The 23,772-nt window shown below is 46.4% G+C and overlaps 1 protein-coding gene across 1 annotated transcript in view; it reads left to right on the forward strand.

The window, feature by feature from the left end:
* Positions 1-23,772, forward strand: part of SNX3 (sorting nexin 3) — a 322,699-nt gene that overhangs the window by 173,039 nt on the left and 125,888 nt on the right. Inside the window, exon 2 of the mRNA XM_069606551.1 lies at positions 21,199-21,294. Coding sequence (XP_069462652.1) covers positions 21,199-21,294 — 96 coding nt within the window. The remainder of the gene's footprint in view (positions 1-21,198; positions 21,295-23,772) is intronic.

Below are 23,772 nucleotides of genomic sequence, written 5' to 3' on the forward strand. Positions count from 1 at the left end.
ATAAAGGAGTTTTACTATGGAAAAAGCTTGAAGGTGTGGCGTTTTACTTGGAGAGAGAATGGAGGAGTGCCGCTGTGAACTGCTATTTTGCAGTTTATCTTTTTGCCTTTCATATGTGTGTGTGTGTATATATATATATATATATATTTATTTATTTCTGAGGCTTACCCTCCCGCCACATATGCCAGCAGAAGAAAGTGCACCATGTGAGGCAACCGTCTCCATTCTCCCTCTATTCCCTCCATTCCAAACACCAACATGGGGTCCATATCTCTATCCACTCCATCGAAGGCCTTTATTCACCCCAGGACCTCCTTCCAGAATCTTTGCACCTCCCTACAGTCCCACCACATATGCCAATAGTCAGCCCTCTGGCCGCAGCCTCTCCAGCATCTGGGATCGATTCCCGCAACCATCTTAGTCTGACAGGGTCCCACTACCATCTGTACAGTAGTTTGATGCCATGGAGCTTATACTGGCATGCTATTGATGTCTGGTGGGCATTCACACACATCATTTACCATTGCCCAGTGTCCAAGTCAGTAATCATGTCCCTTTCCCACCTTATCCTAAATGTGTTACTCTCCCCCATCTGTGCTGACAGCTGTGCCTGATAAAATGTTGATATTAGTCCTATCGTCGCTACTGCAGTGCTTAGCACCTTCTCCGTGTCGGACAGCTCCCTCTGCAGGGCCTCCTTCCACCTCCCAGCCATTAAGACCCCCTTGAGCTGGAGATACATGAATACCAAGATTGACCCTATTCCCAGGCACCCTTCCAGTTTCCACAAATTCCTTCCATTTTACCAGTTGGCCCACTTTCTCCAAGCCTTCATCAAACCCGTCATGAAACCTGGCATGGTCTGAGATATATTCCCTTATTGGGGTGGCCATATTTGGCTCAATGGGGATGGCCAATATGGTGACCCCGGCCGCCTCTTTTGATCCTCCACAGGACCAGCGATGGGCCCATTATGTGATGTGCTTTCACTAAACTCGGGATGGTATTAGGTGGCGCCCAGAGCCATTCCCCCAAGGTGGCTAATCTCCACAAGTAATTTTCAATCTGAACCCATTGCTTTTTCAGGTCCTGCCTGAGGACGGGTATCAGTGCTCTAAATTGCGCTGCCCTGTAGTAGGTATGCATGTCCAGCAGCCCCACCCCTGCCCTTAGGCTGCACCAAGACTTTATAGGAGACCCTTCGATTTTGCCCTTGCCATATGAATCTATTTATCCCTTGTGTCAGTTTGGAAAGTGGGTATCGGGCATTTCAATGGGGAATGCTTGGTAGAAGAACTTCACTCGGGGGAGCAATGTCATTTTCACTGCATTTAGTCTACCCAGCAACAATAAGGTAAGTCTCGACTAGGCCTCCAGGTCCCTAAATAGCCCTTGCAGTAGCGGGGGAAAGTTGACCTTGTACACTTCCTCAAATCCCTGGTTATCCACACTCCCAGGTATGTTATATTGCCCTCCTCTACTGGGATTCTGAGGTCCTGCCACTCTTCCTTACCCCCTGCACATCTTTGCCTATGGGAAATGGGACCGACTTGCCCACCTTAAACTTAAAGCCTGACACCCGCCTGTATTCTTCTATCGTTTGTAGTGCGTTCCAGGCTGAATCGACCACCCTCGAGGGAGCAAGACATCTGCATACATACTGAGCTTATGTTCCACTTCCCCAACCCTTATACCTGATATCCGCTCATCCTGTCTTATTTTAATGCTCCGTTGTTCCATCGTTGATGCAAATAGCAAAGGGTACAGTGGGCAACCCTGTCTAGTGCCCCTTTCGAGTCTAATGATCCTAGACCTTTTCCATTCACAACCACCTGTGTCGAGGGTTCTACATACAGTGCCCCTATAGTACGTTGTAGTCTCTCCCCAAAGCCCACCTTCCGTAGTACTGCTGACGGGAACATCCACTGGATTCGATGAAACGCCTTTTCGGCATCAAGGCTCAAGAGGACGTAATCCCCTGAGTCTGTGGAAACATGTTCCACGAGGTCCAAGGTCTTCCTTAACAGATCAGCTCCCGGTCTACCTGCGATAAACCTTACCTGGTCCGGATGCACCAATCATGGCACCTTACCCTCTATACGCACGGCCAGGACGCGAGTAAAGATCTTCTCATCTACGTTTAGAAGGGAAATGGGGCGATATGAGGGGCAACCTCCTCCTTGGGTACCACAGTTATTAGTGCCTTGCTGAAGGACGCAGGGGCCGTACCCATCTCCAGTATATTGTTATATACCTTCACCATGTGGCCCAAAAGGACACCTGAGAACCTCTTCTAGAACCCAGTACTGTAGCCATCTTCACTCATGGCTTTGCGCTTTGGAAGACTGGTGATCGCACCCAGAACTTCCTCGGCTGTAATTGGAGCCTCTAACTGACCAACTTCTGGTTCCGGAAGTTGCATCATATCCATCCCCTCCATATATGCATCCCCCTCGCCTACCGTGTCTGGACGGTCTGTTTTATACAAGCCCTCGTAATAATTCGCAACACACTCTGCTATTTCCCCCGGCGTTGTCCTGGAGACCCCCCCCCCCCCGTCTCTTCGAGAGTGGTAACCCATCTTTCTGCCCTCTATGCTCGGCGCCTTGCAGCCAGGAGTGCGTCCGCCTGATCTCCTTTTTCATAGTACTGCTGTTTAAGATCTAAAGTTTGCTCTGGGTTTTTACCCAATTGTAGCTTTTTCAGTTCTGCTCTTTTTTTCATGTACTCCTTCCCACAGCCCTTCTCCATTCCCACCCCTGCATGCATCAGTGCCTCCCCTTCCAATATTTCTATTCGAAGCTTATCTTCTCGGATCTTCCTCTCCCTTTTTTCTGCGCCCCTTCTCTGATCAAGTGACCTTGCCATGTGGCCTTTCCAGCCTCCCATACCGTCTTAATGTCGGTTTCCCCGGTGTCATTTATCTCAAAGTATTCTGCTATATCCCCTGTCAGTTGATCCGCAAATACTGGGACTTTCCAGAGGAGTTTGTTACACTTCCAACTTGCTGTCCTATATAGTCCCTTTGTCTAGCGTCATCCACACCATATCGTGGTCTGTCCACCCCACCGGTCTTATGTCGCAGTTGGGCACTTTACCACCCTGATCTCCATTTAGTAGCTAGTAATCTATCCTGGTATATGTCAAATGCGGGGTTGAGAAGGTATATCCCCTTTCATTTGGGTGCTTCATCCGCTACACAACAACCAAGGCCCTCACCTCAATGGCCCGTCCCAAGTGTCCCCTTCACCCTGTCGTCCCCATCTTTCATGGATTTTCTATCCAGCACCTCATCCGCCCAGAAGTTGATGCCCCCCCCCATGATGCATAGATCCACAGGTAGTGCCTGCATGTCATCCAGTGCACTCCGTATGAACCCCACTTGGCCCTGATTAGGGAAATAAAGGGCCGCCAACACTATCCATGCCCCCTCCAGGGTGCCTTGCACTATGAGCAATCGCCCTTCCAACAATCTAGTCTCTTTTGTGCCTATAACCTGCATTGTTTGTGCACGATAAACCCCACACAACCCTTCTTCACCGACCGAGGCCCAATAGGTCGGCCAATGCCCGTACCTCTCCACTTTCGCTCCTCACCCATAACTTGGTGGGTTTCTTGCAAGAGCAGCACATCTAGGGTGGCATCTCGGAATTCCCTTGCAACTAAGGACCTTTTCATGGCCGAGTTTAAACCTTTCACATTTAGGTTACCCACGACCAGACTCCTGCACTGCTCGTTTGGCCTCATATCCCTCCTCCTCCCCCACTCCCTTCTACTCTTCCATCTCCTCTTTCCCCACAGCCCCCCACTTCTTCCTATCATACCATTCTCGAAGCAGGCTACACCCTGAGCAAACGCATGCTACCTTTTTGAAACTTTACCCCATAACCAAACAACTAAAAACACAAACATGAGCAAAAATCTGCAGCGTGCTGCAAAGGTTGTTGAGACGCCCTCCAACTTGCGCGAGGGCTACCAAGGGAAGAGTGTTATCCTCCCCCACCAGCATTCCACAGAGTAACTTGTCAACCCGCCTATTCAATATTCAATATTCAATATTTTGCTTATTTGTATAGCGCTCTGAGCCCAAAGGCATATGGGTCTGTTTCTTTCAAAGACATAGGTTACATGTTATACAGTTACAGAGTTATATATTTTGTACGATTGGTGGGTTCAGCACAGCTCTTCCACTTTACCGCTGTTCCGCTGGCTTACTGTGCATCCTCAGCGGGGGAAAGCACCCCTCTGGGCAGTCCCTGCAGTCCAGGGCCAGCACAGCGTCATTGGGTATCAGCCACTGATTCTCCCCTAGCCGCATGACTTTTCCCAGTTTATCTGTTCTTTTGCTCTGTGGGGGAATCCCCCGACCATGCATTTCACTACCCTTACCCCCGCCCAGCTTACGAGTATATCCCCACTATACATTCTCCCCACTGCCCCCATCTTGAAGCACCCCTCCCCAACTCAACTCACCCCCTCATTCCATCCCCTCCTCACCTTTTAGGTTAGGGTCCCTGCTCACTATTAAGTGCTCAATCAGTTTGACTGATCGACTTGTTTAAAGGGTTGTCCAGTCCAAACTGGCAACCACTTAACGACAAGGAGTTACAGGAGCGAGCAGTGGACGGACGGACGGACGGACGGACGGAGGGTTGGAGGGGAATAGCACAATAGACCCATTACCTCAGAGATGAAGCAAATTGCCAATGGATATGTGATCAATGGCTTTGTCATCTATGGCTTTTCAGCTCGATTGGATAAGGCACAGTCCTCTTTTATGTCAAAGGTAGGATGGCACTCCAAGCAAATCGGCATCTGTCCAGACCACCAATTTCGGTATGGGTTTCTTCAATTGCATCCAAAAGATATATGTTTAAATATATTCTATTTAAAAAGCCATTCAGTTTACTTTAGTGAAGACCAATTTAAATGCATCCTTGAAATAAGACACATTTTCTGCGATATCTTATTTTCTTCCGACGAACTCTGGCAAGTGTGCTGTGCTTTTGAAGCATGTTTTTCTGGTGTAAATGTGCAGGTACAAAGCAAATATTTAGAGGGAGTTTTGAAAACCAACTATTGTTTTAGAATCTTCAAGAAACATTATTAGACATCTCTAATGCCCAGCAGGTATACCCTTTTGCTTAAACGCTTTTAGCTTCTTTCGGTTAGGGGTGTAGACTTATGCTTCGGCCGGCCTGCTGGGTTTTCTGGAGATAGCCACGATCCAAAACACTTTTTGATCTAATGTTGAGATAATTTCTGACAAATTTTAATTGAGAATGCTTGGACTTTTCAGCCAAAAGCTTTGGTTATTTTTGCAATATTTTAAAACTAAAAACAACAAAACCTAAACGGTCTAATTTGCTTTGTGTGTGTTGGATATATTATTTACTATGCCATCCAATTGGTGTACTGTGGGGGTGTGCGAGTTGTTAGCGGTTTAACCTACATCTGGCTGTAAAGTCTAAACTCCTAAGCAATGAAGATATTGTCATTGTGTCCTGCCTGGTTAGTGGCTTTTCACCTGTGAGATTTAACCCCAGAGCTTGGCAGGAAAAAGAGACATGTACCCTCAAGGATTCTCTGTTCTTCAAGGCCAGGTTCACGCAAGATATCCCTAAATCATCCCAGGTCAATAACCACAAGTTGTGGCCGATACCCCTGGGGAATCGGTCTTCCTAACTTCCAGGATTCCCATGAGGGTCATTACGAGGTTGGAGGTAACCATGCCGCAATTATCTCCTTACCGGGTCTGGGTTCCTCAAATGAGGATTTATGGGGCCGTTCCAACCTTGGAGGACCTGGTAATTCCTCATTCGAGGAACCCGGACCCGGTATATCCCCATTCGAGTCCCCATAGGGCTCAATGGGGAGGGAGCAAACGGGCCCGTTAATAACGGTGCCCGTTGTTAGCTCCCTGGTCTGCTAGCGGGACCCGCTAAGGGCGCCTGGTTTTTTGCGGGTCCCACGAGCAGACGTGTAATAGGGCAGTAAGGGGTTAATGGCGCTGGCACCATTACCAGTGCCGTTAACCCCCTTACCGCCAACCCCTGTCTAGCGGGGTCCAACCGGGAGAACATCTCAAACTGCTGCCTCCTCTGCTCACGAGCCCCGATCAAGCGCACCATTGCACTGCTGGAAGAGGGGACCTTTCATACGAAGACACCATTTGCTGACAGAGAGCCAAAGACCTGCAGCTGTGAAGCCTGTTCAGGGTCCGGCCTACGTGGACCTCACTTCAATAGTGCCCTCACCCAAACCAGTGCAATCTTCTTGCTTTGTCCTTGTTACTGGATGCTGTCAGTTTCTTTGCTGGCAACATCATCACCAGAGCCATGTCTCGAGTGGATCATGGATCTTCACCATGCTGAAGTGATGTTGATTGCATTCTATGGTCTTTCAGCATCTGAGACACCTGCCAGAATCTTCATCTACAGCATACTAGTGTAGAATCAAGTAAAATCCTCTGACATTGGCACCCCAGAATCCAATACCAGTAACTGGGAGTGTCCTTGAGCCTGAAAACCAAAAATGACAGCTCTGGGCTGAAACCAGTCAAAAATGTTACTTCTAGGTACTGTCACATGACCACCAAATGGACCGAACAAATGACATGTTATTTTAGTCTGTATTAACAGTGGCTCTATTCCGAGTCTTCAAGGAACGATTGGGATACAGCCTAAGACATGTCTTAACTGAACCAGTCAACTTAATTGGCTTTTAACAAACCTTGATAAAGGACGAAGAAAATGAACAGGTGGTAAGGTTTCCCCTCTATGTAGGATCATGGTCCACACTGCTCTCCTTTGTGGTCATGGATGGTCAAATTTTCTCACTTGCACAGACCCTTGAAGTTTTTGGTGTCCTCCTGGTTTCTGTAGGTCTATCTTGTGTGACCAGGTCAGGGACTTAACCCTGTCATGGGGAACAGAGAGCCTTCCCAACCTGGGGTAGGTAGCCTACCAAGGTGTATTCCAGAGCCAATCCTACCCTAGAGGTAGGATGAGGAGCTTGGGGATGGGAGTTGTGGCTGGGTTACACTGTTGATGTCATGATGCCCAACAGCCTCTTTTCTGGTCGGTGTTTTCTTTTACCATTGTCAGGATCACAAGAGCCGTAATCTAACGCAGCAGGAACAAACCCGAATGAGCAGAGAAATACAGGCGCCAAACAAAGAAGCTTCTACTCGCCACAAAGTCCAACTTCCCAGCCCAAAACGTAGTATCTTAACTCGGGGTGAAGGTGACGAAGTCAACAAGCGCCAAGCATACTGGGCCACTGCGATTGCAAGAACACTGGCGAATGAAGGGGGAGGGACTTCACAAGACTTTTGAACCTGTGTCCCATGATGACCCAGCCCCAGGGAATACCCTATTGGTAGATTGGTCCCAGAGATTAGGTGAAGGGTACAGAACAGAGAGCAGAGGAGCCAAGGAAAAGGACAAAGGTGAAAGGAGCAAAGAGAATGGAATGGGAGTCTATCTCCAACCAGAATCACAGTATTGGGAAAGATCATGGTTAGCCCTAAAGTTACAGCCACAGGCATTGAAGGCCTGCTACCTGAAGTTGTCCAGCGCTTTCAGGAGAAGAAGCCTGATAACAGCCGGGGTCTAACAGTTCTGAGAGCATATAATGCCCGCCCTCGGTCAAGATGACCCAGGGCACTATGGGCGGTGGTGCCAAGTTAAGCAGGTACAGGAGAAACACAACATCTTGATATGATATGGCATCTATAACGCACCTATACACAAGTGTTTGAAGGCGCGACGAGGCAAGGGAGGGGGAACAGAGGGAAGACAAAACAACAATCCTACTAGGCAAAGTATCATTCAGATCGCCAAGTGCATGGTAAGGCGAAGGAGGAGAAGTGCAGGGGACTAGGGGGAGAGCATAGTGCAAAAATAAACAGTAAAGGTAAGGCCAGCAGGTGGCAAGTGCAAGGGTAAAGGCAGACAACAGGTGTCGAGTGCTGGTAGTGGGACTGTAGGGATACAGAAACCGTTTCCAAGTGCAGGGATGGCCAGGAAGGCAGTGCAGGAGTGCGACTGGTGGGGGAGGGGACCTGGGCTCGAGTTCAGAGGGTGGCCAGGTAACCAGTGCAGTTTCAGTGTCAGCCAGGAGGTCAGCAAAGGAGAGAGGGAGAGAAAGAAGAAGCAAAGAGAGGTTTTGAGGTGGTTCCGGAACCGAAGATGATTCTCCTCAAGTTTCTGGGAGGCTGTTCGAGAGGGAGGCCCCAGCCGAGGAAAGAGATCTACCTCCCAACTCATTGCTTGGAGAAGCGACTGACCCTGAGGGAGTTTGAGGTAGATGAGCGAGGAGCTCGAGAAAGAAGGTATTTAGGAAGAGAGACTTGAAGGTATTGAGGCCCCAGGCCCCAGAAGGCCTTGTTAATGATGCAGAGGGTTTGGAACTTAATCCTCGCAGCCACTGGGAGCCAGTGCAAGGATTCCAGTCCTGGAGAGATGCGACCCCTGGGCTTGAGGCCAAGGACAAGTCTCGCAGTCCTGTTCTGGATAAGTTGCAGAGGGCGGAGAGTAGAAGCAGGCAGATTAAAAAAGAGGCTGTTGCAATAGTCCAGCCTAGAGAGAACCAGTCAAGTGAATTGACCAACAAGAAAGATCCTGCAAATGCCAAGCAAGAATTTAAGGCTACTGAGGACCATGACTCTAAAGAATATCCGGCTAATTTTGTAAATTCTTAAAGCTGTCTCTTGTACTCAGTTAGGACCTAACACCTGTATTGTCTGTTGTATCAAAGGAGAAATTGTACTAATACTTGCCTTTTGGCAAAAGTGAATTTTAGTTGCTTAAAGCCTTGTATTCACAGCTTAAAAGCTGCATTTGTGTGTGCTTAAGTCACTGTATTCGCTGCCCTGTATTTTCACTGCCTAAAAACTGCATTCTGGTTACATAATGCCTTGTATTCACTGCTTCCTGTTACAGCCTGGTCTCTCCATTCCACAAACCTTACCCCTCACTGTCCTTTCCCTCTCACATGGCCTTTGCCAAGCCCTTCTCATTCCACCAAAGCTGCTGTCCCCTTCCCCATCATTATCCTTCACTCCCATCCCAAACGTCACTCCAGCCACTCCTCTATCACCCACGACTCTAACTTGGTGTACCCTTCCTTCTTGCCTGAGCCACGCTGCACCTTCTCCAACTCATTCACTGAAATCTATGTGGACCTCGAATGCCCTATCTTCTTGCAAAACACACACTATTCTTACCATTCAGTATGATTCCCATGACCCCTAACTCTTAGTGATGGCCTGCACAGAAACATGGATTTTACCCAATGGCAATGCCACACTGCCAGCCCTCCCCACTGACTTTGCTTCCTTTCCTCACTCCCCTTGATTATCTAAAAAGGTGATGGTGTTTTAATGATCAACAAAGACACAGCACCTCTCCCTCTTCATTCAAGCAGATCCCTGTCCAGCTCCTTGCTCCCAGTCCTCTTGCTCGCCTCCTTAGCTACCACAGCTGGCATTCGCAACGTCTTGTTCTCCAATTTGGACCTCTTGCTTGGAAACATCCAAGTTGATGTCTCAATCTTTACTCCTTGCTCCTCTGATCACTTACCCATTCACTTAACCATCTTTCCTCCTTCCACTTTCAATCCCTCCTCCCATATCGATCACTAAATGTAAATTCCAGCTGGACTCCATGTTCCTCTACCGTGGCCCTGTTTTTCTCCCTCCCGGCTTGCTCTCCTCCACTCGCTCACACATCCAACTTTCCTCTGTGGAATGCCACTCTGCACTGCGGCCCCCTTTTAATGACCACTATCGTGCCGGCTCCTTTAACCTCCTACCTCAGTTGCGACCATTGATGTCTCGAGCCATCCAGCTGCTGAGGACAAACATGCGTTTGTGGCATAAAGGCAAATGCTCCACACACCTGTTGGCATACAGGGACTCTCTCCTTGCCCTCACTGCCGCTCCTTTCACAGCTAAATCCTACTACACCACCACCTGGTGTTCCTCCTCAGCTCACCCATGCAAACTATCCATAGCCCTCCAGACCATGCTTCCTCCGTCCCAACAACTGTTCTATAGATGCTTTTCTCTCTGCTCTCGAATTTGTATCCTACTTCATTCTAAAATCAAGATATGCTGCACACTATCCACCCGTCTATTGCTCCCACTACCTGCCCCCTCCTCCCTGCCTTCCAACAGCCCAACTCTACACTCTCATCACTAACCCGCTATACCCCCAAAACACCAATAAACATCTACCTATCATTCTTTCTGTCAACCTATTTTGTGAACCGAATTGACCCGTTTGAACCTGACACTATCGGAGAGCTATCCAATCCACTCACCTTGATGTACTGTACAACCCCTCTCTGCAGGAATGTTCCTAGTCTGCTACAAAACAGCCAATGTTATATCGCAACTAAAAAAACTTGCTGTAGATCCCTACAATCTTTCATTCTATAGATCCATTTCCCTCCTACCCCACCAATCCAAAATCCTTCACAGGGTTGTCTTCCATTGCATTGTCAACTACCTTAGGGTAAACTCAATTGGTAACCCTCTGCAATCTCGTTTACTGTCCAAATATTCAGCTGAGACTGCTCTCACCAATGTTTCAAACTCCTAACCACTGCACATGAATTGCGTCTCCTCCATCCTCATTCTCTTCTGCAGCGTTGGACACTGGATCTGTGGATCTTCCTCCTTCCCAGTGGTGATTGCTGAATTTTTTTATTGGAGGGGCATAAACATTTCCAATGAATATGCTGAACTGACCAGGCATAGCGAGGAAGCCCTGATTTGAGTGATCTCCCCCCTTAGATATTTAAAAAAGAAAATAGGTTAACGTGGTGTATTTTACAGCACACTTTCTGTAAAAAATTGGGTAAAAAGTTACACAATTTACAATCTATTAGTAGGATAACGCATGAACAATTCAAAGATGTCACCGAAAGTGTACAGGAGCATTTTCCAATGCGTTTTCAGGATGCATTTTCTAAAAATATATGCCAGTATTCTACCAGTGTAAAAGAAATGTCATACTGGCTGTGCCCATATATGTCCATGCTGGCTTTATGTGCCAATATATGCCAGTTTTCCCCGTGAAAGCACATGCTCATGTTTGCTTTGCCTCTAGTGGAAGGCATGATAATCCAAGAATACATGTCCATGCTGACACTGCCAATATGCCTGTTGTCTGTCCATTGTATTTACTGGAATTATGTCGTTGTGCGGAAATGCCCATACTGGATACACCAATGTAGGCTTCCACGTAGGAACACACTCCTGTTGGCTTATCCCAAAATGCCAGTAAAGCATGCCATGTCACAGTAAGGAAACCCCAGTGCTGGTAACGCAGTGCAGACCACTTCACGTATCAACACTCATAAAATTAGCTTTGCCCAAAAGGCCAAGCACTGTAAACAAACTTCTTTACTGGCTCCTCCAGTGTGTCAGATCCCAATCACACCCCCAACCTTGCACACACATTCATACCTGAGCTATGCACCCATTGAATTTCTTTCACACATGCATCCATACAGAACATTCACACTCCATTCTCATTAACACATGTGCTTACACAGACACACAATCTCTCGAATGCATGCATGCCAACATAAACACATTGAAAAATGTTTTTTTCTTACCTGCTCTGCTCCAGCTCCGGACTCACTGCCACCTCCTCCGCTGCTCCAGGCCCACCGGCTCTAGCCCAACATGCAAACAGAAACCAGAGAGCCGGGGAGGCAATTCCTTTGTTCTGACAAGGCCCAATGGAGCCAGAACCCCAGACACCACTGCCCCTTGTCCCTTTAAATGTGCAGGGAAGGGAAGCCCAGGACCATTCTCCTATGCACTTTTGTCCCTGCAGCCCACCCTGCTTGCCCAATGGGGGTGTGCAAGGCTGGGAAAGCAAACTCCCCTGGCTTTGCATGGCCTTTTGGGCATGCATGCATGGGAACAGAAAATTGTGAAAGGAAATCATATTTACATGCTTTTGCTGACTTAGCTGTGACTCCTGCATAGTGGGTGGTGTGTCAGCCCTCCTTCGCTCATTATGGGTGAGCCGCTGCTACTCCCTTCTTCACTCCTTTTCGCTGTTGGCTTTCAAAGCACTGCACTTTAATTGATCTCCTAACTCTCTGGCTGCTCAGCCTCCATCTCATGGAATGCTAATGGATCCCCCCTCGCAAGTGGGTATTTTCCAAGCATCAGCTATAGGCCCACTCCCATTCACCCTTTACACCTCCTCCCTGGGCAATTTGTTTCTTCTTTAGCCTTCAACTATCACCTGTTTGCTGACGCAGACCATTTTGGAACACACAGCCAACTGTCTTACAGCCATCTGACAGTGTGAACTCCACCACCCTCCCTCCCCCATCTCCTTTCCCTAGGATCTGCTCACCCCCTCACCAATGACTCAACCATGGGATTTTCTTGATAGTGACATGAAACTCTTCCATTCCATTACAGTCACTGCTGCCAGGCTTAACTCCATCAACATCAGAAAAATTTTTGGCAGCTCAACTACCACTCCATAGCAGCTTTTATGTCCACTCTAGTGTTCAGCAAGCTTGAAAAACCTATGTCTTGGTCTTTACTATTTCATTCCTCTCAACAATGTTCTCATACACACACTCGATTGACCCCCCCCATGAAAACTGGCTCTTTAAATTCCCGGCCTGCTATCTTTAGTTCCACCCACGGATATGCCTCCTCAATACCTTGCCGACTATTTCTCTATACTCTCCCAAATGTAATCTTTGCTGCTCCACCCCTCCATAACCTATCTGCCCCTGTGTCCTCTGTCCATCCTCCCACTTTCACTCTATTTGTCTACTAGTACCACTCCAGCGGAATGCTCTCCCTCACATATCAAAACCATTTCATCTTTGAAACTCTTTAAAACAAAACCAAACTCAAGCTTCACTCGTGTCTGCTGTGGAGAATCCGACAGGATTCCCCCGAGGAACCTGGTCTGAGTCCCTTCTCATGTGGCCAAGGGAGGGCAGGAAATTGCATTTTCCTAAAGTGGACTGCATGTCCCAGAATCCCTCGGACTGTTTAGAAGAGGGCTGAAGAGGCATGCAGAAGCCAAGGTCAGTAAGGCAAGCCTAATAGCTTTTGGCCAGGCAATTAGTTTGAAGGGCGTGTACCTGAAACCAATTAATCCACCAGAGGGGCATAAAGGGCTGCAGCAGGGAGGAGCAGGAGAAAGAAGCTGGAGCAAGAGCTGGAAGGTCAGCAGTAGCAGAAGAAGCATCTCACAAGGCTGGCAGTTCACAAGGAAGTCTGACCACAGAAGGGATGCCAGTGCAGAGGAAGAGTAGAATTCACCTCCAGGCTCTGAGCTAGTCCTGTGGTCACAAACCCTGTTTGGCTGTGGCAGCATTGGAAGAGGCTGGAAGAAACAGCCAGTTTTTCCAGGTGCGCCTAATTTCTGTGAATGCAGAGCTGAAGTTGTGCAACCACCCAAGGCCTGTGTGCAGAAGCAAGCCGAGGGAAACTGGAGAGTGGAAGATTCTCCCTTGATGAGGCTGGATCGGAGACAACCATGCAGCAAAGGGGTGTGGATCCCAAGAGGGCCTGTAGCAGTAGCAGTAGCAATAGAAGAAACCAAGCTGGGAAGCCGAGGCAGCCTACAGTTGTCATAATTTTGGAGTCGGAAAAGGGACGCTCAGTACTCCAAATCAACAGTAACACCTTGCCGGTAATTGTAGCCAGCTTCATTTGCACTTGCTTATACATCAAAGCGAGTAAAAGTTGTTTGCAGAAGTGGGATGCCTTCCTAACAAGGGAAATATAACATGCGTGTATGCTAACAAACTCAAGTACTGAAGCGTATTGACATCTCTTTTCCCCATTGTTAGAAGTAACTGGTTGTCGAGCAGTCGCATGGCTCCTATTAACGAGGAGAATGCTGCCGGTAAACTTATTAAAGCAGAATTGACTTTCCCGAAAATGTTACATGCACAATTTGATATCTGAAGAGGCCACGCATGAAACAGTGTTTCCCCAATACCTTGCAAGCATAACTCTGACCGAAAGGTGGGAAAGCCCATCCTTTGAAGTGGCAGTTTAAGGTTAAAACAAAATCGTGTGTGCCTAATTTCATTTCCATTAAGAGACTGGCATCTTATAACATACAGAACAATAAAGTAGAAGTCGTAAAAGTGGCTGAAGCGGAACAAAGAACAAGTATTACCCACGCCAACAGACTGAAATCTGTTAAAGTGAATCCAGCTCATTTGAGAACTTCATACCATTACTTTAGAGTTGCTAAAGCTATTGTTAACCCAGAATCCTCTAGTATAAAGGTGATGTGGTTATCCAAGGCTAAACGATTGGCACTACAGCTTTGGTACTGAAGGAAAAGTTGTAAATGAAGCTGGGGAAGGGAGCTGCGTACTTGTTCAAAGCCTACATTTAAAATCTGTAGAGCTGAGACTATTCCAGTGGAGAAGAAATAGTTTGGAAGCTAAAGACCGATTTTGTGATATCTGCAAGACAGAAGGAAATGCAAAGAGGCTGCCCTTTATCATACAAGAGAGAAGAGTGCCTTACTCGTAGGGGTCGAAGGTGTTTTGTTGAAGGTGCCTAAAATTGTAAGTTGTAGAAGTAGAACGGTGGTCATCAACATTCTTGTCAGAACTTGCACAGTATCATTAGAACAAAGGAGGTGTTAGGCAGAATCCTGTGCAGTTCCCTTGGGGAACACTGCAAAAAGATTAAGACTACAGGAGCAGCAGTAAACCCAATTGGTAGCAGTCTGCACCACCCAGATTTACCTGGTAGCTGTGGCTGAGCAGACAGACTTCTCTCAAGAAGAGTAGGGCAGTATGTAGAGTATACACAATAGGGCCAAAACACAGTAGAGCAAACAAACGCTGACCAGAGCTTTGTATAAACAGTATGTAGTTATTTATTTAAAACACACTTTAGGAAATACACTAGCACTCTCAATGAAAAGTAAGTTAAAACACAGTCAGATAAGTATACACATCTCCCTTGATAACTATCAGACAAGTCAGGGTTAAAGCACAACTATTTGTTAAGACAGAGGTGAGCGATTAACCTAGATGGCACTCCAATAGTTTAAGTTAAAAAGGAAGAGAAAAGGCAGAGCATAAAATAAAACGGTTCCCAACACTTGAGTTCAGAGTAAGGGGAGAAAGGCAGGTTATACTGTAAAGCCAAAGTTCATAGGCTAGGCCCACTTTAAATGGAGAAAGCGAAATGTGCCCAGAATCACACGGTTTAAAGTGCACTGAAAGTCTTTGCAGAGTGTTCAAAAGAGTTTGGGGTGATTCAAAAGATATAGTTAGAAGGCCTGGAGCCAACCCAGTTTAGAAGCCAAGGGTTTAAGGGTCACCTTTAGCAATCTGTAGAAAGGGAGGTCAGGCAGGACACAGTACCTTAAAGAGAAAGGAAGCTCCAGCGGGGGCAGTTGTTCCTGGCAGTGGTTGAAGTTTGTGGTTCCGACCAGGGGAAGAGAAGATCTTGTCGAGGAGGAGTCGTTGCACTGCACAGGGATGAAACCAGCCGCAGAGTTCCCGATTAAAAGGTGTGGTCCTTTTATTTGCGGTCAAAAGTGGTGAGCTTGGCTATCCGGCTGCTGGGGTGCTTGGCACGGGCGATTTGACCAAGTGACGTCTTTGGAAGCGAAAAAGGGCGTACTGGTTGGTCCTACCAGCTCAAAGGGAGAATACTCTCCAGTAGAAGATCTTCTCTTGTTGTTGGAAAAGTGGTGAGTTCGTTGCAGCATGGCTTCACCAGTGGTGTCGTCTGTTGCAGGTGGCTCAGCTTCTTCCCTCTTCGGATTCTTGGGTCCTGTGGCGACTTCTGAAAAACCCCCATTCATCAGCCTAGCTGTCAATCGCACATGCTAAGTGGTGCAGACCCTTAACCAGAGTCCCACCCAAGGGAATGAAGAGGGAAGAATCTCTCTATGTAGTCCAGCCCACTCAGTTGAGCATTGTGGTTTGCAGAAACAGGGGGCTCTGGTTTGTTGAAGGCTGGAAAGTAGTGAAAGACCAGGAGGCTGCAAGAGACTGTAGAGTTGATGCAGAGGAGAGCTCGAAGAGGTGGTAAGAGCTAAAGGGGTGAAGAAGGAGATGGTAATATAAGGAAAGGATAATGAGGTGGCAACAACTCAGGTGGTAAGGAAGGAGTGGAGAGTGAGACTTTAGGAACATGTTGAGAGGAAGGAAATGGTTACAAACTACAAAAGCCGTAGACTGAGCTCTGTGGTTCTTTCCAATGCTCAACTCCGTTTCACCGCACAAATGAAAGCACCTTTCAGTAAACTACTAACCATTTACTTTATCATTGGGTATTTTCCTTAAGAAAACGCTAATTGTCCCTGTGCACTGAGAAATCGCCCTAGAAGGTGGTGGTGTGCAGTCTATCTAGAAACTCAAACTGTGGAGGAATGTGGGTCCAACAACAGTAGGAAAGTACAATTGATTTGAACCTACCTAAAAGCCGCCTGAGATGGCTCATTAATCGGCAGCAAATCATTGTAGACACACTTATACATATAAAAAACGTCATGATATATGTAAAACAGACATCATGAAGGGCAATGTGCAAAAAGTGCCATTATTTTCAATATCCCATATAGTGGTCATAGAACCTAATGTGCAATTTGTGCAAACCACACTTAAACGATAGAGAACGTTCTCAATTGATTCTGAACTAATACATGAACAATGCTAAACCACCTAGGTGAAAGCCCATACAAACTGACATGACTTATTTTACACACAAATGAAATAACCTTTTTTGATTAAAACAACCATATACACTATCATTAGTTATTTTATTTAAGAAAAAGCGAACTGTCCCTGTGCACTGAGCAATATCCCTAGAAATTGGTGGTGTACTGCCTATCTAGAGCAGGGACAGCAAGAGAAGCTACACTGACTGTCTCGCCCATAACAAACAATCTCACACCCTTACTTGTATCTCTTTTAGCAGCAAGGGGATCATGTTTAGTCCTTTGGGTGGAGGAAACAAAAATAGGGACTATTCATTGCCAGCAAGACCCAAGTCATTGCCAGAATGTCCTTGTTTACTGGGAGCCGTCATTTTATTTGTGTCTTATAGTATAAACCTAGCAAGGTGGCAGGTGTCTCCACTATCGGTGACCATGCCGCCGACATACTTGGACACTGACTTACGTTTGGGACCAAATAAATGTCAAGTGTCTCATTTAAAAGAAATCATTAACCTGGCTCTCTGCGCCAATAGAATAAACGTAAACTTACCTGTCCCCAAAATCATGGTCGAAAATGCCCACTAAAAGGGGAAATCTTTTTCAGGTTTGGGCGTTTACCAACAGTTTTATTCAGCAGGGCTGTTGGTAAACAGCCTTAAAGTCTGATATTGATCACCAAAGAAAGTAAAACCTCCATCACCCTAAATAAGTCTCACATCAAGGGTTTGGGATTCTACTTTTCTCTGGGTCATCATAGATGGAGAATACTGGAGAGGTGATATCCTTATACTATTGAGGTTCAACAGAGCTCTGATATCAGTGTTGCTATGCCTATCAGACACATCACAAAGTGGTTTTATGACTATCAATTTCCCCAGATTCTTGTTAGTCCTCAATGCAAACACCTTTGCCAATATATTTACATTTACGTTTGATGGAGAATACCGCCTGGAGTGGAGTGGAGTGGAGTGGAGTGGAGTGGAGGGAGGTAGTAGGAGCTGAAGGGGCAAGGAGGGTGATAGTGCGAGCTGAAGCAGTGATGAATGGGGTGGTGAGAGCTGAAATGGTTGTTATGCTAGGTTGACTAAGACCACACAGGGGCAGTCTCGAGGTGCTCATGTGGCTCTGCAAGACAGAGGACAGGGATGGTTAGTGAGGGTAGAGGGATAGGATAGGTCCAGAACCACGAGAAACTGTTGTCTGTGTGTTGGGCTGCAGATGGGTTGATTGTGTGCACGGGCTTGTTGGGTGAGTCGCAATGCCTCCATTGTTTGCTGTATGTGAATGTCTGTTACATTGGGTGTGTATTTGTGTGTTTTATGTGTACATTGGCTTGTGTTTAAGGTTATGGTTGTGCGCACTGACTTGTTTTGTCTGTAGGGGTAATGTCCAGTTCCTTTGGATTGTTACTGTATGCAAGTGTTAGTTGTGTTTGGTGTGGGTTTGTGTGTAGTCTGGCTAGCCCATGGGCGTGGTACAAGGATGTGTGTAGGAGGGGGGAGCAGGAGCTGGGTGGTTAGTACATTGGGGACTCTCCAAGTTTCTTCTCATGGCTAATCTTCACGATTCTATCTAAATGGGACACAGCTAATTGTCACAATTCTATCTAAATGGCATGCATGGCTAATCTTGATGCATGGTGAATCTTCACAAATCTATCTAAGTGTGAGATAAGGCTATATTCTTCACAAATCTATCTAAATGTGAGGCAAGGCTATACTTCGCAGATCTATCCAAATGAGACGCATTGCTAATCTTCCCAATATGTTTATTGTAACACACCCCCACCCCCACTAAAAATACATTTGGGTGCAGCACATTTTGTTTACCGCAAAATACATATAAATCCTGCATGTCGTCTGCCCCCTAGTATACATGTAGGTGCAGCACATTTCCTTCCAGAGTTAGAAAAATGGCTAACTATGAAGCATATCGCAATGGAGGGTCGCACAATTCAACTCGGAGGCTGTCTGTCCGCACCGTTTTCATAGTACTAGTAGTAGTGTGAGTGGCTGGGTTTCTGGAGCACAGTAATGGTTGTGCTTCCTGCCTTTATTGCCTTACGATGGCTAGTTATAGGGCGTGGCAACGAACGTTCAACACAAATTAGCTATGATGCGGAACACAATGGGTAACTAAGGGGTGCAATGCAGATATATCTCAGAGCGCAGCAGGGAAATATAACAAGGTTATCCCAACAGACTGGATGTGAAGTATGGCTACTGTATGTAGCTCAATCTAGAGTATAGCTATCTTACACACTTAGACTGAGTGCCAAAATGGCTACCTTACACAATTAGGCTAGGTGATAATAGGTAATAAGAGTGCTGGTGTTTTACTGGAGTAGAGTGATGGCTCTACTCCCGCCCACACCACACTTACCTTATCCGTTGCTGTAGGTTTTCTGTGTCAGGCATCCCGGGCAAACACGGAGTGGAGCTGCTTAGACGGTAGCTGCACTTTGCCTTGTGGCTGCCCGGGCAAGGCTTCCCTGGAAGGGCCTCTGAAATGCCGCTGTTCCAGTCACGGGGGGCGTCGCAGACCAATGAGAATCAAAAGGGTGGGCCGGGGAGGAGTGGAGAGGGAGGGCCAGAGGATGGATGATGGTGAATGGAAGAAGGCCGAGGGAGGCAGGGAGAGATGGCAGCCAGGACCGAGGCAAAGAGACACCTTACTGCCAGAGCCAATTGCTGAGGGGTTGGGTGTGGGAAGGAAAAAAATCCAGAAACAAAGGATTACAGCACAAAGGCATGCCACTCATTAAGGAGACAAGCTACAAAAACAGGTAGCGAGTCAAAGGAAAACACCAAATAAATCTCTCAGCAAACCAAGCACCAGGACAAAAATCAATTACAAAATACACACAAATCCCTCCAAAAGGACCAAGCTAAAAACGTATCAGAATCGAAGAAAGGCACTCGGGCATCAGACAAGCCCTAAGACTGTTTATCAAGTGGTCTCTGTGCAGGATTTTGTAATTATCTAATTGTTAAATGGATTGTTGGTTTTGCTTTCCAAGTGTATCCTGTTATCATTATTACTGCCAAGGGCTGTTTGTGCTGGGAGTCACCCATCAACTTTTACTGCTGAATTAGGCGCATGGTGCTGGTCATATGAATGCTAATGCATAATCTTCTCCCAAACATTAGTTGCACTTGGAGAACCTCTGGTGATCGAATAAAAGATAACACTGTGTGTGTTACTTTTCCTTAGTTATTTCTCCCTATGGTTGAACCAACTCAACTTTTTTTTTCACTTGCTGCTCAAACTGTCGTTATCTAAGCAGAAAACCATGAAAGTGAAATGTAACCCGCTGTAAAGGCTTGCTTAGGAGCGGCCAGAGTTCAGTTCTTCCCCTTTTTTTTTTTTTTAACAGTGTAAAGGAGGTTTCGACTTCCTTCTCAGAGGGGAAGTTTCCTTGAAGGTTATCAGATTGTTAGCTTGCTTGACTGGTCTCCCAAATATGTTCTTGTTTATTCATCTTTCCTTCCTCACACTCAGGACATTGGCAAGAAGTCCAACTATCAGCTCTTCCTTCTCAAAGGAATTTTACCTTTTCTCACTTTCCCTAAGAGGGTCAAGGTGACTCAAGCCCTGGTTCTCTCTGGACTTCACTACTGTAACAGCCTCCTCCTGAATCTTCCTTCTTCCACACTGCGACCCCTCCAGCTTATCCAGAATAGGGTAGCAAGACTTGTCCTTTGCCTTAAGCCCAGGGACCGAAGCTCTCCTGCACTAAAATGTCTTCACTGGCTCCTGGTTGCTGCACGGATTAAACTAAAATCCCTCTGCATCGTCCACAAGGCTGTCTGGGCCCGATGACCACCCTATCTTCAACTTTATCCCACTAAATACTCGCCCTCTAGACCACCTTGTTCTTCTGGCACCAACTCTTTGTGTGTAAAGTGTTTTGCTAAACAGAGGGCAGTGGTTCACTCACTTTCCTCTGCAGGCTCCCTCCTTTGGAATAGCCTCCCCCTGCGCCTTGAGCGGGTTCTTCTCAAATTTCGGAAGCTCCTTAGGACTTTTCTTTCTTCCTCCTCCTTCGCTAATCCCACAGTTGCTGAATAGGTGTCTTTGGCTCTTATGCATCTTCGGGGCCTTGACCTCCCACACCAAGTCTTCCCAGCTCCTGTCTTTCCACAGCACTTTGCATTTGCACACTCTGGAGACTCGCACTTCCATCTCCTGCGGCCCAATCTGTGAGGCACTCTACATTCCTAGCAGTTCATCCATAGCTAACCCACGGGCTTGGACTCCCCAGCACTTAGCCCTGCTTCCCTCTTCCTTTCTGCACTTGCACGTTCTGAATACTCAAAAGGCATAGTAGGTTTGTCCCCCTCTGCTCTTCAATATTATGTTGTAATGTATTTCCCACTCTCCCTTCCTCCCTGCCCTGTGGGCGCTATGAAACCGTATATTCTTTTCTTATTGTATAAGCGCCTAACAAGCAAATAATAAATAAATTAATAATGACCGTTTCGTTTATTTTTTTTAGACAAACCTCCCTATTTTCAAATTAAAGGAATCTTGTGTCAGGAGAAGATACAGCGACTTTGAATGGCTGAGAGGGGAACTAGAGAGAGAAAGCAAGGTAATGAAGTAAAATCTTGTTGTAATTAACATTTAATTGTTATGATGTTCCGAAAGTGCATTTCTAAATATGTAGTACTTAATCAAAAACAAATGTTTGCGTTGGTGACTGCATCGATCAGGGGTGCGAATGTTAGTTTGTTAACCAATAGGCTGCACCGTTTTTGTGTACCAACTCTACCCGAATGGGAGAGGGTCAAAATGGAGACCTCCATTCTGGCTGACATCTAATGGCGTGTTATCGCCAGAGGAAATTAAGAATTTTTATGAAGCAGGCACTGTTGATGGAAAAACTGAACGATCTGCTGCTTGGTGGGCCTGTAGGAGTACACAATAGAACAAAGGTATTGCATGAAGCAGCCCCTGATGTAAATGAAACATGTATGTATTCAAAGCAGAATGTTCCTAATGGAGAGCATAATGTGAAAAAAATGTATGGAGCTGCTTAACCAGTTGGGGTGAAGCTAGCGGACACAGGACATCAAAAGTTGTAGGCGCAGCAGGATATTAATTGGAGAATTTTAGTAAAGCTGGTACAAGGTGAATTGGAAGGCACAGAAGAAGGACTTCAGAATTCCAAACATGCTTATTGGCACTCAATTGGTAGCCATCCATGTGTTTGGATTGCAACTCCCATTATCCCTTTCCAGCATTGTCTGTGGTCAAGAATCATGGGAATGGGAGTTGTATTCCAAAACACCTGGAATGCCACACATTCAGTTCCAGATATAATTTCCATGCCCAATGTTTTGCTGTTGTGGTTTGGGAGATGGATGGGTCCAACGTTGTGTACATGAAACATGGACTGATTGGAAGAGGGGTATCTGATCAGAGATTGAGGAAATGCTCCTTGCCAAAGCTGTGGGCTGCATAGGCCCATACCTCTGATGATAGTTAAATAACTAAACCTAACTCCTGGAATAGATCAGCGCATGAAAAATTCACCTGTATGTGCTTGCCATTGAGAAATGACATGAAATCAGTGTTAAAACGTTAGCACGATCAGCATCAATCACTAGTGACTCTGTAGTTTGTCTGTAATTTATGGTAGAGAAGAACATTTTGCTACTCCTTTTCTGTGTACTGGAACGAAATTTGATTCTCTGGAGTGTGCCGTCTTGAAGATACTCTATAGAGGCATAAACCACTCTCATGGATTTGATTGCTTCATTGCCGTCCCAATGCAATTTTTAGAACCAATCGTAAACAATTAGAGAAATGTCATACTATCCCCACTCTGAATTCCCCACAATTGGATGAAATGGAAAATGGTAACCTGGTTATGTTTGACCAGAGGCATTCAGACTTCCCCTGTGCCTGGGCTCACTTCCTGTGTGTTCTCTGCTTGTATCACACCCTCATTTCCAGCAGAATGCCCACCTATGGACTGCCCTTGCAAGTGTACTGTGTCTGCTGTGTAGAGGACTTGGAGCCCACTTTCAGACATACGTTCATTGTGCAGTCTATATTGGATTATATTGCCACTAAAAGGATATTTTTCTATTTAAAAATAGGCCATGCCTCCCTCCCGCCCAAAACGCCATGAAAATAACGGGCTGCGCGTGCACACCTGTTGAGTGCCCTGGCAAGTGCTGTTGGGCTGGGTCTGCTGTGGAGAGGACTTGGAGCCCACTTACAGGTACAGAGGAAGACCTGTCCGCTGATCAACTAAAGTTGGACATTACCTATAGACACTGGCCTAATATTGCCTCTTTCCTTATTTCTAGACCTACAATCATTGTGGACTCTATATTGGTTTATATTGCCTCCAAAAGGATATTTGCCTATTTAAAAATAGGCCATGCCCCCTTCTTGCCGGAAACACTGTAAAAATACTGGCGCGCACGCACCTGTGGAGTTTCCTGGCGAGTGCTGTTGGGCTGTTGGAGAGCAGTGTGGTGTGCTCAGAGCTCCATCTAGTACACTGTTTGCCTAGAAATTGAGAAGGAGCACTGTAAGGAGAATCGTAACGGAGGGCTGAGGTCAATACCACCTAAATAGAAATATTTTAGTAGATCTGCTTGAGTGTACCATAGATCTGAGGTATGCTCGCAGTTCTAAGAAAATACCAATTGAGAAGTGAGGTGAACAGTGCATGTGTATAAAGATCTGCGGGGGCCATAAGGATATGGGGGAAAAAAAGTGTAATAAAAAAAATACAGTAAATCGAGTGCACGGTTAAAAAATAAGGGAGTTGAGATTGGGATTATTGAAGCAGTCTGGTAGGAGAGAGGGGATCCTAAGGACGATCTGAAAACAATCTCAACCTTCCTGAAACGAATTGTCAAACACAGTATGAGGACAACCAAGACTTCGGTGTCGGTGAAGGAGGGTAAAGATGTCAGAGAGAGAGGAAAATGTTGAAATGGAGCCCATTGATGATAGTAATTCTTTAAGCATAGTGCTAAATCTTAGGGATAACATGATCTAGGGGTTTGGAAAGGGCATTGCGGGGGATGGTGTGGGCCTAAACTAAGAA

The sequence above is a fragment of the Ambystoma mexicanum genome, chromosome 4p (assembly GCF_040938575.1).
Source record: "Ambystoma mexicanum isolate Mex_15411 chromosome 4p, UKY_AmexF1_1, whole genome shotgun sequence".
Classification (NCBI taxonomy): domain Eukaryota; kingdom Metazoa; phylum Chordata; class Amphibia; order Caudata; family Ambystomatidae; genus Ambystoma; species Ambystoma mexicanum.